Genomic DNA, 15,008 nt, shown 5'->3' on the forward strand with positions numbered 1-15,008 from the left:
AGCTGCTCGGGAGGCTGAGGCAGGAGGATCGCTTGAATCCAGGAGGCAGAGGTTGCAATAGCTGAGATTGCCCCCCTGCACTCCAGCCTGGGTGACGGAGCGAGACTCTGTCTCAAAAAAAAAAACACATTGTTATTCGGCGTGTTCAGTCACAAGGTCAGCCTATTTTATCAAAATGTACCAGCAAAAGATTGTTGTTAGCATATATGAAATTTAGTCACGATGTACACTATTTTGTCTGTGTAAGATTTATTCACTGTGTGTGTGTGTGCGCGTGTGCGTGTGTGTGCATGCGCATGCGTGCACGCGCCCGCACAGAGGATCACGGTGAGGTGGTGGGAGCACCCAGGTTCTCTCTTTCATTGCAATGCCGTTTGTTGCAGCATGGTTCATTGTAATTGCAGAGGAGAGGACAGTCTCAATGAAGAGCGTCGATATGTATACACCACACTGTAGTATACAGAGGAGAACACTGTGCTGTAGAAAGAATGAGGTAGATCTAAATAGTACTGCGAAACAGTCTCCAGGAGAGATAGCAAAAAAAAACCACAGTGCAGAGCAGTAGACAGCTACCATTTATATAAACAAAGGAGGCCTGCTTAGACATGCACAGCCTCTCTCTGGAAGGATGCGTAAGGGTCTGGTGCCTCTCGGGAAGAACGCTGAGCTATTAGAGAATCAAGAGTGGGAAGGGAGTAATTGTGCACTGTATTCTCATTGACACCATTTGCAATTCTTTTTACCACATTCATATTAATATTACTTTTTAAATAATGTGACATTTCCTCATTATCTTGTGCTGTATTCAGAAGTAGGATAGCAGTACCTTGGAATTAGTACAGTTTTTCTTGTACCTCTCTTCCCTCATTCTCTACTGTTGCGAACAGTGAATATCCATTTGGTTTACAACTTGAGGCAGTAGAAGGAACACCAGTTTGGCAGTCAAATCAGACCTGTGTCTATACACTACTGGCTTATATGATTTTGGGTAAATTACTCAACCTTTCAGAATCCGAATTTTTTCATCTAGGCTGTGGGAATGTTAATATGTATAGCTCAGATGTATTGTAAGGATTAAATAAGAAAATAAACTTAATGAGCTAGCATAGTGATATGGACGTGTAATATGAGTTCTATAAATGATTATTTTAGTGACTAAGGTACTTGTTCAAATTATAAAATCCCTGCTTTCCCCACCACACCACAATTGTAGCATTCTTGACATTTGTATTTCCTCTGACACGCTGCAGTGGAACATACCTAATTTTGAGGGACTTCTTGGCTCTTAGAGTATCTTTAAAAATGAAAAGGCCAGGCGTGGTGGCTCATGCCTGTAATCCTAGCACTTTGGGAGGCCGAGGCAGGCCAATCACGAGGTCAGAAGTTCGAGACCAGCCTGACCAACATGGTGAAACCCCATCTCTGCTAAAAATACAAAAATTAGCCAGGCATGGTGGCGCGCACATGTAATCCCAGCTACTCAGGAGGCTGAGGCAGGAGAATCACTTAAACCTGGGAGACGGAGGTTGCAGTGAGCCGAGATCATGCCATTGCACTCCAGTCTGGGTGACAGAGCAAGATGCCGTCTCAAAAAAAAAAAAAAAAAAAAAGTTCTTTCTCTCTCTACTTGTAAATGGAAGTTTACTAATTTCATAAAATTTTTTTGTGTGCAGGTATATTACTGTATATGTTGAATATTATATGTAATTTACTTACGTAGATACCTATCCAGCAAGAAAGCCACAATTTCAAACACGATTCAATAATGTAGACTACACCTCAAAACTTGGTGATAACAACATTATTATAACACCTTATTCATGTAAATATATTATTCAGATAATGGGTTTTAGGGAGTAATGTTTCTGTTTCCTTTTAAGCCTTTGTATTCCTTTTTTAGCTCTTTCAGTCTCACATGGCAACGAAAACAACTTGTATGTCTTCACAAGGATCAGATGATGAACAGATAGTGAGTATGTCTTTTAAATAGATACCATATTGTACTCTAAATGCTTCTATGATTTTAAAATAACTACTTGGAGTGCTTATAGACTCTTGTGATAGAGACTTCTGTTTGTACTTACCTCCAACGTGAATTAATTTTTCTGTTGATTCAAGTGAAAAGTCGATGATGGATTGAATAATTGAGTATCCACAATATTCTTAATTGAGTATCCACAATATTCTGACATTAAGGAAATTTTTTTTTCTGTTTCTTTTTTCGTTTCCTTTTTTTTTTTTAGACAGAGTCTTGCTCTGTCGCCCAGGCTGGAGTGGAGTGGCATGATCTCGGCTCACTGCAACCTCTGCCTCCTGGGTTCAAGCGATTCTCCTGTCTCAGCCTCCCGAGTAGCTGGGATCACAGGTGACCACCACCACGTCCGGCTAACTTTTTTGTATTTTAGTAGAGATGGGGTTTCACCATGTTTGTAGGCTAGTTTTGAACTCCTGACCTCAAGTGATCTGCCCACCTCAGCCTCCCAAAGTGCTAGGATTACAGGCGTGAGCCACTGCCCCAGCCCAGTTTCTTTTTTATCATTCGTTGTTTGTTTTTGTTTTTTGAGACAGAGCTTTGCTCTGTTGCCCAGGCTGGAATGCGATGGTGCAATCTCAGCTTACTGCAACCTCTGCCTCCCGGGTTCAAGCAATTCTCATGCCTCAGCCTTCCAAGTAGCTGGGATTACAGGTGTGTGCCACCACACCTGGCTAATTTTTGTATTTTTAGTAGAGACGGGGTTTTGCCAGGTTGCCCAGGCTGGTCTCGAACTCCTGGCCTCAAGTGATTTGCCTCCCTCAGCCTCCCAAAGTGCTAGGATTACAGGCGTGAGCCACCACGCCCGGCCGTTATTTGTTTTTTGAGCACACTGCAGAATGTGGTGGGTGCATAGAACTCCTGTGAATGGCAAAGTTTAGGGAGCCCTTGGGTGGTCCTGCCAGCTGCCTCCCTGATGCAAGATTAGACCTGATGCTTCTAAGGGTCTGTGGGGAGGGGTTTGGTAATTCATATTGAAATTTGTATTTAAAAATAGGAAGTAAATTTGGTGAAAGAGGTGAGTAACTAGAAAGAAAATTGCAAATACAAACATAGGTAATTCAGTAAGTTGTTTTTTATTTTGTTTGTTTTTGAGACAGGGTCTTGCTCACTCTGTTGCCCAGGCTGGAGTGCAGTGGTGCAATCTCGGCTCACTCAACCTCCACCTCCCAGGTTCAAGCAATTCTCATGCCTCAGCCCATTATAGGCATGTGCCACCACACTCGGCCAATTTTTGTACTGTTGTTAAGAGACGGGGTTTTGCTCATGTTGGCCAGGCTGGTCTTGAACTCCTGGCCTCAAGTGATCCATCTGCCTCCACCTCTCAAAGCACTTGGATTACAGACGTGAGCCACCACGCCTGGCCAGTAATTCAGTAAGATTAAATAATTTCCTTTAGTTCTGTGCTCCAATAACTGTAGTCTCTTCTTGTTTTTCCCTCTTTCTCCATATATCAATGGTACTAACAGTCTATTCCATCTTCCTCACAGACTTTTTGAATGATGTTTAATCCTCCAGAGATTACTGTCAGAGTCACTAGTAATCTTTAGTGACTAGTCCATCCAGTGGCTGTTGCTTAGTTTCTTTTTCCCTGGCCCCTCTTTTGTGTTACATCATGGGGACCACACCCTCATTTTTGAAATGCTTTTTTCCAATGACATTAAAATCCTGTCATTGTAGAACTAGAAGGGATCCTAGAGGCCATTTAGTTCAACTTTTATGTAATAAGCATATGCCTATCAGATAACAACTTTAACAAGTTATGAAGTTCTTACCATCTTGAACACTTTCACGAGGAAGAAGCCTAGTGCTTCTTCAGTGCTCTTTAAAAAAATATGAAGATAACATGCTTACATGACTAAAAATGATTCAAATGGCACAAAAGAGAGTATAGTATACTAGTTTTCTGTTGCTGCATAACAAATCGTCACAAATTTAGCGGCTTAAAACGGCATCTGTTTGTTAGCTCTCAGTTCTGTAGGTCAAAGGCCAGACGTGGCCCATCTTCCTTCTCTGCTCTGGGTTTCATACTCAAGGGGTCAGCTGCTGGATTCTTATCTGGAGGCTTTCCTTCCATACTCTTTCTGGTTGTTGGCAGAATTCAGTTCCCTGCTGGCTGGGGGTTGTTGTCAGCTCCTAGAGACCACTCCATTCTGAAAGCCAGCAAGGGAGAACTGGCAGGTGGAGTTCTCTTCATGCTTCATGTCTTTGGCCAGGAAGTGCCCAGGCCCTGTTAAGGATTTACCTCATGGCCGGGCATAATGGCTCACACCTGTAATCCTAGCACTTTGGGAGGCCCAGACGAGTGGATCACCTGAGTTCAAGAGTTCGAGACCAGCCTGACCGACGTGAAACCTTGTCTCTACTAAAAATACAAAAATTAGTCAGGTGTGGTGGCAAGCACCTATAATCCTAGCTGCTCGAGAGGCTGAGGCAGGAGAATCGTTTGAACCCAGGAGGCAGAGGTTGCAGTGAGCTGAGACCACATCATTGCACTCTAGCCTGGGCAACAGAGCAAAAACTCTGTCTCAAAAGAAAAAAGGAAAAAAAAAAGGATTTACCTCATTAGGTCAGGCCCAACCAGGATAGTCTCCCTTCCGAAGACTGACTGGTTTGGGACCTTAATCACTCTGTAAAATCTCTTCTCAGAGACACCTAGGTTAGCGTTTGATTTAATAACTGGGAGAAAGTTTGTGTGCACCAGGGGCATCGGTGTTAGCGACCATCTCAGAATTCTGCCAACCATATACAATAAAAAGCGATTTCTTCTCACCCCAACCTGTAAGTCTACTGCTGACTGGTAACCACTCGCAATAGTCTGTCATTACCCTTCGAGACATTTACATCTGTATGTGTGTATATATATACACACACATATATGTGTGTATATATATACATATATGTGTGTGTATATATATACACATATATATGTGTGTATATATATACATATATGTGTGTGTATATATATACACATATATATGTGTGTATATATGTGTGTGTATATATATATGATTATGTGAAAAATGCACATAATGCATATTTTTAAAAACTCTGACCTCAGTAAATAAATCACTATTGGGATACCTAGCTAGTCATCCATGTTGTGACATGTATCAGTAGTTTAGTATACTACAATTTATCTATTCACCACTTGTTTCATATTTGGAATCTTTCCAGTTTTTGACCATTGGGAATAAAACTGCTGTGAACATTGATGCATAAGTTCTTGGGTGGACATATGTTTTCATTATTTTGGATACCTCCAAGCGGGTTTTTTTTTTGGCTATATAATAATATGTGTTTAACTTCATAGGAAACTGCCAAGCTAGTTTCCAAAGCAACTGTACCATTTTGCAGACTAGCAAATTTATCAGCATTCCATTTCTTCATTATCTCCAACACTTGACATGTTCAGCCTTTTTATTTTAGCTGTTTTGTTGGATATTCAATGTTACTTTTTATTTATTTTTATTTTTATTTATTTTTTTGAGACAGAGTCTTGCTCTGTCTTCCAGGCTGGAGCACAGTGGCAGGATCTTGGCTCACTGCAACTTCCGCCTCAGGTTCAAGCGGTTCTCATGCTGTAGCCTCCGGAGTAGCTGGGACTACAGGCATGCACCACCATGCCCAGCTATTTTTGTATTTTTGGTAGAGATGGGGTTTTGTCATGCTGGCCAGGTTGGTTTCAAACTCCTGGCCTCAAGTAACCTGCCTGCCTTGGCCTCCCAAAGTGCTGAGATTATAGGCATGAGCCACCGCACCTGACCTGACCACTTGAACCTGGGAGGTGGAGGTTGCGGTGTGCCAAGGTCGCACGACTGCACTCCAGCCTGGGTGACAGAGTGAGACTCCATCTCAAAAAAGAAAAACAAAAAACAAAACAAACAAACCAACAACAACAAACAAACAAACAAAAAAACCACAAAAATTACCCAGGCGTGGTGGCGCCTATAATCCCAACTACTCCAGAGGCTGAGGTGGAAGAATCACTTAAACTCGGGAGGTGGACATTTTACATTTTCTTGATAACTAATTTTCTATATGTGCCATTGTCCTTGCATTTTCTTCTTTCCTACCTTCTTTTGGATTAATAGAGAATTTTTATGACTCAATTTCATTTCTGCTTTTGGCTTATTAGCTATACCTCTTTCGCTTTTTTTTTTTTTTTTGATAGTAATTGACCTAGGCTTTAACTTACCACACCCAACCTTCAAATAATATAATATTTTAGCCTGGCATGGTGGCTCACGCCTGTAATCCTAGCACTTTGAGAAGCTGAGGCAAGTGGATCACCTGAGGTCAGGAGTTTGAGACCAGCCTGGCCAACACGGTGAAACCCCATCTCTATTAAAAATACAAAAATTAGCCAGGCGTGGTGGGCGCCTATTATCCCAGCTACTCGTGAGGCTGAGGCAGGATAATCCCTTGAACCTGGGGGGCGGAGGTTGCAGTGAGCCAAGATCATACCACTTCACTCCAGCCTGGGCGAAAGAGCAAAACTCCATCTTAAAAAAAAATTTGTATATATAACACTTTATGTATACTGTAGAAACCTTATAACAATATTCCTTCAGTCCTCCTGTATTTTGTGTTTCTTATACATTTTACTTGTGCATGTAACCTGTAACACATTGTTTTTGTTACTGCTTTAAACATTTGTATTTTCAAGAAGTTTAAAAAAACCTCTCTTACATTTACCCACATATTTACCCACATATTTATCATTCCTTTTTGTAGATCTGTTGTCATTTTCCTTTCTCTTGAAGAACTTTGATCGTTTCTTATACTGTGGGCCAACTGGCAGTGGATTTTCTCAGATTTTGTTTATCTGAAGTTGTCTTCATTTTGCCTTCATTTTTGAAGGATGTTTTCATTGGCTGTAGAATTCTACATTGTCTTTTTTTTGGGGGGGGGGCATTTTATAGGGGTCGTTGTTTTGTCTTCTGGTTTGCATTGTTTCTTAAGCAACATCTGTAGCTCACTGCAATGTCCGCCTTCTGAGTTTAAGTGATCCTCCCACCTCAGCCTCCCGAGTAGCTGGGATTATAGGTGCCACCACGCCCGGGTAATTTTTGTGTGTGTTTGTTTTTGTTTTTTTTTTGGAGATGGAGTCTTGCTCTGTCACCCAGGCTGGAGTGCAGTGGTGCGATCTCAGCTCACTGCAACCTCCACCTCCCAGGTTCAAGCGATTCTCCTGCCTCAGCCTCCTGAGTAGCTGGGACTACAGGTGCGTGCCACCACACCTGGCTAATTTTTTGTATTTTTAGTAGACACAGGGTTTCACCGTGTTAGCCAGGATGGTCTCAATCTCCTGACCTTGTTATCCACCCGCCTCGGCCTCCCAAAGTGCTGGGATTACAGGCGTGAGCCACCACACCAGGCCTAAAGTTTTCATTATCCTTGTTTTTTAGCAGTTTGCTGTGATGTCCCTAGATGTGAGTTCCTTTGGATATTTCCTGTTTGTAGTTTGCTGAAATTCTTGTATCTCTGAGTTCAAGTTTAGAAAATTAGAAAGTTTTCAGTCACTATTACTTAGATATTTTTTCCCTCCCTCCTACCCCCCACTTTCACCTTCTCTCTTTCTCTAACTTTTCTTGTATTCCAATTACTGGTATGTTAGATCATTTGATACTCTCACACAAGTTTTTAAGACTGTCATAGTTTTATCTTTTTTCTTTCTGTGAGATTTTTAGCTTGGATAATAACTATTGAACAAATCTGTCTTCCATTATTTGATCTGCTGTTAGTACTAAATATATTTTTTACTTCAGATGTTGCATTTTTACATTCTAGAAATTCTGTCTGCTGCTTTTTGTCGTTGCGAGCTCTTTCATATCTTTCTGTAATTCCCTGTCATGCCACCCATTATATCCATCTTTTTCCTGTAGATTCTTTAGCATATTTGTTATCATTATTTAAAGTTCTTACCTGCTAATTAAACATCTGGTTCATTGTGGCTCTCTTTCTGTTGACTTTCTTTCTTGACTGTGAATCACATTTTTCTGTTTTTTTCCTGTCATAATTTTTTTATTGTATACTAGATACTGTAGAGATGCTAGATTCTGTTTTCTTCTTCTGCAGAGTCTTGAACTTTGTTCTAACAGGCAATTAAATTGCTGACTGATCACATTGATCATGTTGAGCCTTGTTACAGGCTTTGTTAAGGCAGGTCTGCTTCAGCTGTGCTTTCTGATTGCTGAGTTATGGACCTTACTCCTAAAATGTGGCCCATCTAGGGTTTCAGTAGAAGGCCTAGGGTGTTTACAGGAGACTCTTTAACTTACAGGCTTAAAATTTAAGCTCTGTCCATCTCTCCAAGATGGCACTTGAAAACTCTGCATAGCTCCTCCCAATTCCCATTTTCCCCCTTCTGGGATCTTTGTATTCCCTCTGTATGTGTGCAGTTTGGCCATCAGCCATGGATTTGAGTGGAGTGTGTTTGTAGATTTTGGACTCCCTTCTTTCTGGAATTTTCTCCCTGAATTCCCAACCAATCTGCCTGCCCCAATCTCCAATGGACATCTTAACCCATTAAGACTATAACTTCCCTCCTGAGCTCTATCTTCCTTTTGCCATAATGACTAGGGAGTGCCTTCAGGGAAAAAGCTAGATAAACTCATCTCACCTGATAAGTTTCCTTCCCTCAAGTCTTATTCTGTCCAGTGTCTATCTGCCTTTGGTTGCACTCTAGTGACTTAAAAGGGTTGCTTGTAATTGTTACCAGTAGGCAGGTAAGTTTGACCTAAGTTACTCTGCCATTACCGGGAGCTGAACCTGTATCTGTACTTTTGTTTTGTGCTTTTTTTTCACTTGACATTTTAATGTAAGAATTTTCTAAGTTTTTATCATAAACAAATGGACTTTAACTTTTTATTTTGTAAGTGAATATGCCATAGTTGGATATTTTCCTATTTTGGAAATCGAATGTTTTAATGTTATACATAGTGCTAGACTCTCGTTGTATGAAGGGGATAAGAAATGTATGTTTTGAGGATCTGGACACAGGTTTCTTTTCCTGAAAATTTACTTAATCGCTTGTATCTTAGGTGAGGTATAATGATTATAAAAATTTTCATTTATTTGATATATTTGTCCTTCAAGTGTGCCTACATCCTATTTAAGTCAAAGTTGTTTTTTTTATTGCTGTTGTTTTTGTTTTTATTTTCCTTCAGAAAAGAGAAAACATTCGTTCGTTGACTATGTCTGGCCATGTTGGTTTTGAGAGTTTGCCTGATCAGCTGGTGAACAGATCGATTCAGCAAGGTTTCTGCTTTAATATTCTCTGTGTGGGTACGTGCCACCTACTCTTCCTCTAAGTTGTTCCTTCATATTCCTTGTGCTCACTTCATTCTTGTCATGGGCAGAACAATGCTCATGTTATCAATTTGAAATCATGATCCCAGGGATTCTCTTTAGTTGTTTAGATTCTGTTAGTTTTGTTTTTCTTAGCTTTAAGCTTTTGGCTTGTTATATAAACATCTCAGTGTTGTTGTCAGAGTCCTGAGTAGCTTAGCACACTTACTCTATGCTCTGCTCATGACTTGGGGGACCAGCCGTAGTGTGTATTTCTTTCATGCGCACCCTGGCCTTTGAAATATTTGGGATCTTTGAAACCACTCTAGGCATTTACAGTTGTATTTCTTTTCAGCCATTCATGCAACCATAAAGATGTACGTTTGTGTGTTTCAGGGGAAACTGGAATTGGAAAATCAACACTGATTGACACATTGTTTAATACTAATTTTGAAGACTATGAATCCTCACATTTTTGCCCAAATGTTAAACTTAAAGCTCAGACATATGAACTCCAGGAAAGTAATGTTCAATTGAAATTGACCATTGTGAATACAGTGGGATTTGGTGACCAAATAAATAAAGAAGAGAGGTATGTGTTTTCTTCTTGTAATAAAACAAGTTTTTCTTATTTCAAGACATTCGCCTTATAGCCCCATGAACTATCATTTGATTTTCTCCTATGGTAATTCATACCTTTCCTTCCACACATTGTTTTAAAAATAAAATAATTAAACAATATTTTGTTCTTATTAGCACATTGACATTTTTCTAGCCATTTGTCTAATTTCTTTAGAATAATTTGAATCACCTTATTAAAATGTGCATTTCAGCAAAAGTAGCTTTAATTATTTCCTGACATGCAAATTCACTGTATATTAATTATACTAATTTTCAGGCAGGGCTTATCTCCTTGAAGAAAAAAAATACAAGACATATAAGAACAATATATACAATGGCCAAATACATGATGCTTGAATTTTTTGTAAAATTATAATCAAATTAGCCAGTTACATTATTAATCATTGCAGGAAAGTTTTGATAGTGAAATTTTAATTTATATTTTACCTTGTGTCTCTATTTGTTTTAATATTTCTCCTAAGGTCGTATAAAGATTGAGTAGAGATTCTATGCTCTATCAAATTTAAACTATGAAAGGGGGAAAAGGATTGGTAAAGCAATAACTTTTTGTTCGTTTTCCTTTTTGAAATGTGTTTCAATTTTTTTTTTTTTTTTTTTTTTTTTGAGACAGAGTCTCGCTCTGTCACCCAGTCTGGAGTGCAGTGGCATGATTTCGACTCACTGCAACCTCCACCTCCCCAGTTCAAGCGGTTATCCTGCCTCAGCCTCCCGAGTAGCTAGGATTACAGGCACCTGCCACCACACCTAATTTTTTTTGTGTTTTTAGTAGAGACGGGGTTTCACCTTGTTGGCCAGGCTGGTCTCGACCTCCTGACCTCAGGTGATCTACCCACCTCGGCCTCCCAAAGTGCTAGGATTACAGGTGTGAGCAACTGCGCCCAGTCTTATTTCCATTTTTGTAAGTAATTTTTTTCCTTTTAAAAAATAATTTCAATTTTTCGTTTAGATTTGGGGTACATTTGCAGGTTTATTACATGGGTATATTGTGTGATGCTGAGGTTTGGGGTACAAGTGATCCAATTACCCAGGTAGTGAGCATAGTACCAATAGTTAGTTTTTCAGCCTTTACCTGGTATCTCCCTTCCCACTCTAGTAGTCCCAGTGTTTGTTGTTGCCATCTTTATATCCATGTGTACCCAATGTTTAGATCCCACTTACTTATAAGTGAGAACATATGGTATTTGGTTTTTTGTTCCTGAGTTAATTTGCTTAGGATAACGGCCTCCAGCTTCATCCATGTTGGTACAAAAGACTTGATTTTGTTCTTTTTTATGGCTGTGTAATAGTCCATGGTAGGTATGTACCACACTTGTTTTATCCAGTCCACGTTGATGGGCAGCTAGGTTGATTCCATGTCTTTGCTATTGTGAATAGAACTATGATGAAACATATGAGTACATGTGTCTTTTTGGTAGAATGAGGTATTTTCTTTTGGATATATTCCAAGTTGGAATAGCTGGGTCAAATGGTAGTTCTGGTTTAAGTTCTTTGAGAAATCTCCAAACTGCTTTCCACAGTGGCTGCATTAATTTACATTCCCACCAACAGGGTACAAGCATTTCCTTTTCTCTACAGCCCCACCAGTATCTGTTGTGTTTTGACTTTTTAATAATAGCCATTCTGACTGTTGTGAGATGGTATCTCATTGTGGTTTTGATTTGCATTTCTCTAATGATGAGTTATGTTGAGCGTTTTGTCATGTTTGTTGGCTGCTTGTATGTCCATGTCTTTTGGCCACTTTTTAATGGGGTTGTTTTTTCCTTGTTTAGTTGTTAGTTTCTTACAGATTCTGGCTGCTAGACTATTGTTGGATGTATAGTTTGTAAAAATTTTCTCCCATTCTGTAGGTTGTCTGTTTACTCTGATGATGGTTTGTTTTGCTATGTAGAAGCCCTTTAGTTTAATTGGCAATTTTTGTTTTTGTTGCATTTGCTTTTCAGGACTTAATCGTAAATTCTTTTCCAAGGCCAATGTGCAGCATGGTGTTTTCTAGGTTTTCTTCCAGGATTCTTTTGTTTGAGGTCTTACATTTCAGTCTTTAATCCATCTTGAGTTAATTTTTGTTTATGGTAAAACGTAGGGGTCCAGTTTCATTCTTCTGCATATGGCTAGCCAGTTATTCTACCACCATTTATTGAATAGAGAGTCCTTTCCCCATTGCTTATTTTTGTCAGCTTTGTTGAAGATCAGATGCCTGTAGGTGTGCGGCTTTATTTCTAGGTTCTCTGTTCTATTCCATTGGTCTATTTGTCTGTTTTTATACCACAACCATGCTGTCTTGGTTATTGTAGCCTTATAGTATAGTTTGAAGTCAGGTAATGTGATTCCTCAGGCTTTGTTCTTTTGCTTAGTATTGCTTTGGCTATTCAGTCTCTTTTTTGTTTCTTTATGAATTTTAGAATAGTTTTTTCTAATTCTGTGAAAAATGACATTGGTAGTTTGATAGAAATAGCATTGAGGCCAGTTGTGGTGCCTTACGCCTGCAATCCTAGCACTCTGGGAGGTCAAGGAGAGAGGATCGCTTGCTCAGGAGTCTTGAGACTAGCCTGGGCAACATGGTGGGACCTCGTCTCTACAAAAAATTTTAAAAAATTAACCAGGCATGTTGGTGGGCACCTATACTGCCAGCTACTCGGGAGGCTAAAGTGGGACTATCACTTGAGCCTGGGAAGTCGAAGCTGCAGTGAGCCGTGATCATGCCACTGCCCTTCCAGCCTGGGTGGACAGAGTGATACCTTCTCAAAAACAAAACAAAAAAACAGCAATAGCGTTGAGTCTGTAGATTGCTTTGGGTAGTATGGCCGTTTTAACTATATTGATTCTTCCAACTATATTGATTCCATGAGCATTTTTTCAGTTTGTTGGTGTCATCTGTGATTTCTTTCAGCAGTGTTTTGTAGTTCTCTTTGCAGATACCTTTCACTTCCTTGGTTAGATATATTCCTAGGTTTTTGCGTGAGAGAGTGAGTGTGTGTGTGTGTGTGTGTGTGTGTGTGTGTGTCTGTTGTACATGGCATTGTGTTCTTGATTTGGCTCTCAGCTTGACCATTATTGATATACAGAAATGCTGCTGATTTTTGTACATTGGTTTTGCATCTTGAAACTTCACTGAAGTTGTATATCAGTTCAGGAGCCATTTGGCGGAGTCTTTAGAGTTGTCTAGGTATGAAATTATATTGTCTGCAGAGAGATAATTTGACTTTTTCTTTTCCTATTTGGATGCCTTTTATTTCTGTCTCTTGCCTGACTTCTCTGGCCAGGACTTTCAAGTACTGTGTGAAATAAGAATGGTGAGCTCAGGCATATCTTGTTTCAGTTCTCAAGGGGAATGCTTTCATCTTTTGCCTATTTTATAACTTGTTTTTTCTCATTAACTTATTTGTTGGATTGTTTGTATTCTATCAATTAATGAAGCAGTATATAAATACGATTCTGTGAAAATACCAAATGGTACAAATCAGTTGGAATGCACTTTAGCCATTCCCGTGTGTTCAGTCCCATTTCTTCCCCCAGAGGAGCCACTGCTCTGAAATAGGTTTTTTTTTTTTTCCCAGACCTTTCTTTAGTTCTTTTTAAATAAGCTTTATTAATATATACTTTACATAGAATAAACTTTACTGATTTTTTTTTTTTTTTTTTTGAGACAGGGTCTCACTCTGTCGCCTAGGCAGGAGTGCAGTGGCGCAATCTCGGTTCACTGCAACCTCCGCCTCCTGGGTTCAGGTGATTCTCATGCCTCAGCCTCCCAAACAGCTGGGATTACAGGTGCCCGCTATGACACCCGGCTAATTTTTGAAAAAGTAGAGACGGGGTTTCACCATGTTGGTCAGGCTGGTGTTGAACTCCTGACCTCAGGTGATCTGCCCACTTCAGCCTCCCAAAGTGCTGGGATTACAGGCGTGAGCCACCTCTCCCGGCCTAACTTTACTGATTTTAAGTGTACATTCAAAATGAATTTTCAGAAGCATATAGCATGTTGTAACCACTAGCATAGCTCTAATATAGGAAATAGCCGTAGTCATGGATATTTTGCTGTCCTGCATATGCATATTATTCTTTAGCCAGGGACTTGGGGGCCCTCTCCAGATGTGCAGTGCTTCCTGCCTGTGCAGCTTTCTTCTCTTCTGTTCCAACCTACAGATGTTGCTTTTGCCTCCTTGAACTCCTGTCTGGGTTTCCTCAACTCAGTGAATGGCCAGGCTCTGTGCTGTCTTTGCGCTCTGCCCGGGACACTTGTCCCCAGTCAGGAAGCTGGGACACGGTAGGGCTCATAAAAGAGGGCATTTATTTCCTTTTTCAGTGGTCACAGTTTTATGCTGCCTGTTTCCCAGTGTTTTAAAACCTTTTTTTCATTTATTTTGTTCAGGTTTCTAGTTATTTAAGGTGAGAAGATAAATCCAGTCCCAGTTCCTCTATCATGACTGAAGACAGGCTTTATTTTTCTTTCTTTCATTGTTAATGCTGGACTGTACTGGGTAGGACCTGCAGTATTTTGTAGGATAGTCAGTGATGGTAGTGGGCACCATCCCCTCATCATCCTAATCCCAAAGAGAAAACTTTATTTTTTACCATGTACCATGCTTGCTTTGTTGTGGTTTTTTTGTTTATTTGGTTGGTTTTGGGTTTTGTTTTAGATAAAATAAAGAAATTCCTTTATATTATTAGTAAAAGTTCTTTTTTTAAAGAATCATTAATATATGCTTTCATCAGATTTTTTTTTTTTTTTTTTTTGCATTTTATGGAGAAATTGTGACTTCTTTCATTTAATCTTTAGTAAGGTGAGTTAGAGTAACTGATTTTTTTATTGGCAAATTAACCTTATAATTTTAGATACCATTCTGAGATCATAATATAGTGTTCTTTTTATATTATGCTATATTTTTCTTTTATTTTTTTTTGCATCTGTGTTCATCAGTGAAGTTTTTTTAGCCTGTATTCTTGTCTTATACTCTTTTTTTAAGATGGAACTTCACTCTTGTCGCCCAGGCTGGAGTGCAGTGGTGCGATCTAGGCTCATTGCAACCTCCATCTCTCAGGTTCA

The 15,008-nt window shown here is 39.7% G+C and overlaps 1 protein-coding gene across 13 annotated transcripts in view; it reads left to right on the top strand.

Annotated features, from left to right (window-relative positions):
* Positions 1-15,008, top strand: part of SEPTIN10 (septin 10) — a 71,813-nt gene that overhangs the window by 19,662 nt on the left and 37,143 nt on the right. For 3 of the 13 annotated variants that reach the window (XM_034953581.3, XM_055107445.2, XM_034953583.3), the window contains exons 2-4: positions 1,901-1,969; positions 9,205-9,322; positions 9,722-9,917. The exons of 5 other annotated variants lie outside the window; for them this stretch is intronic. In XM_034953581.3, the coding sequence (XP_034809472.1) occupies positions 1,901-1,969; positions 9,205-9,322; positions 9,722-9,917 (383 nt within the window). The remainder of the gene's footprint in view (positions 1-1,900; positions 1,970-9,204; positions 9,323-9,721; positions 9,918-15,008) is intronic. 5 more of the 13 variants (XM_034953582.3, XM_055107446.2, XM_057301247.2 and 2 more) reach the window with 2 other exon arrangements.

The sequence above is a fragment of the Pan paniscus genome, chromosome 12, assembly GCF_029289425.2.
Source record: "Pan paniscus chromosome 12, NHGRI_mPanPan1-v2.0_pri, whole genome shotgun sequence".
NCBI lineage: Eukaryota > Metazoa > Chordata > Mammalia > Primates > Hominidae > Pan > Pan paniscus.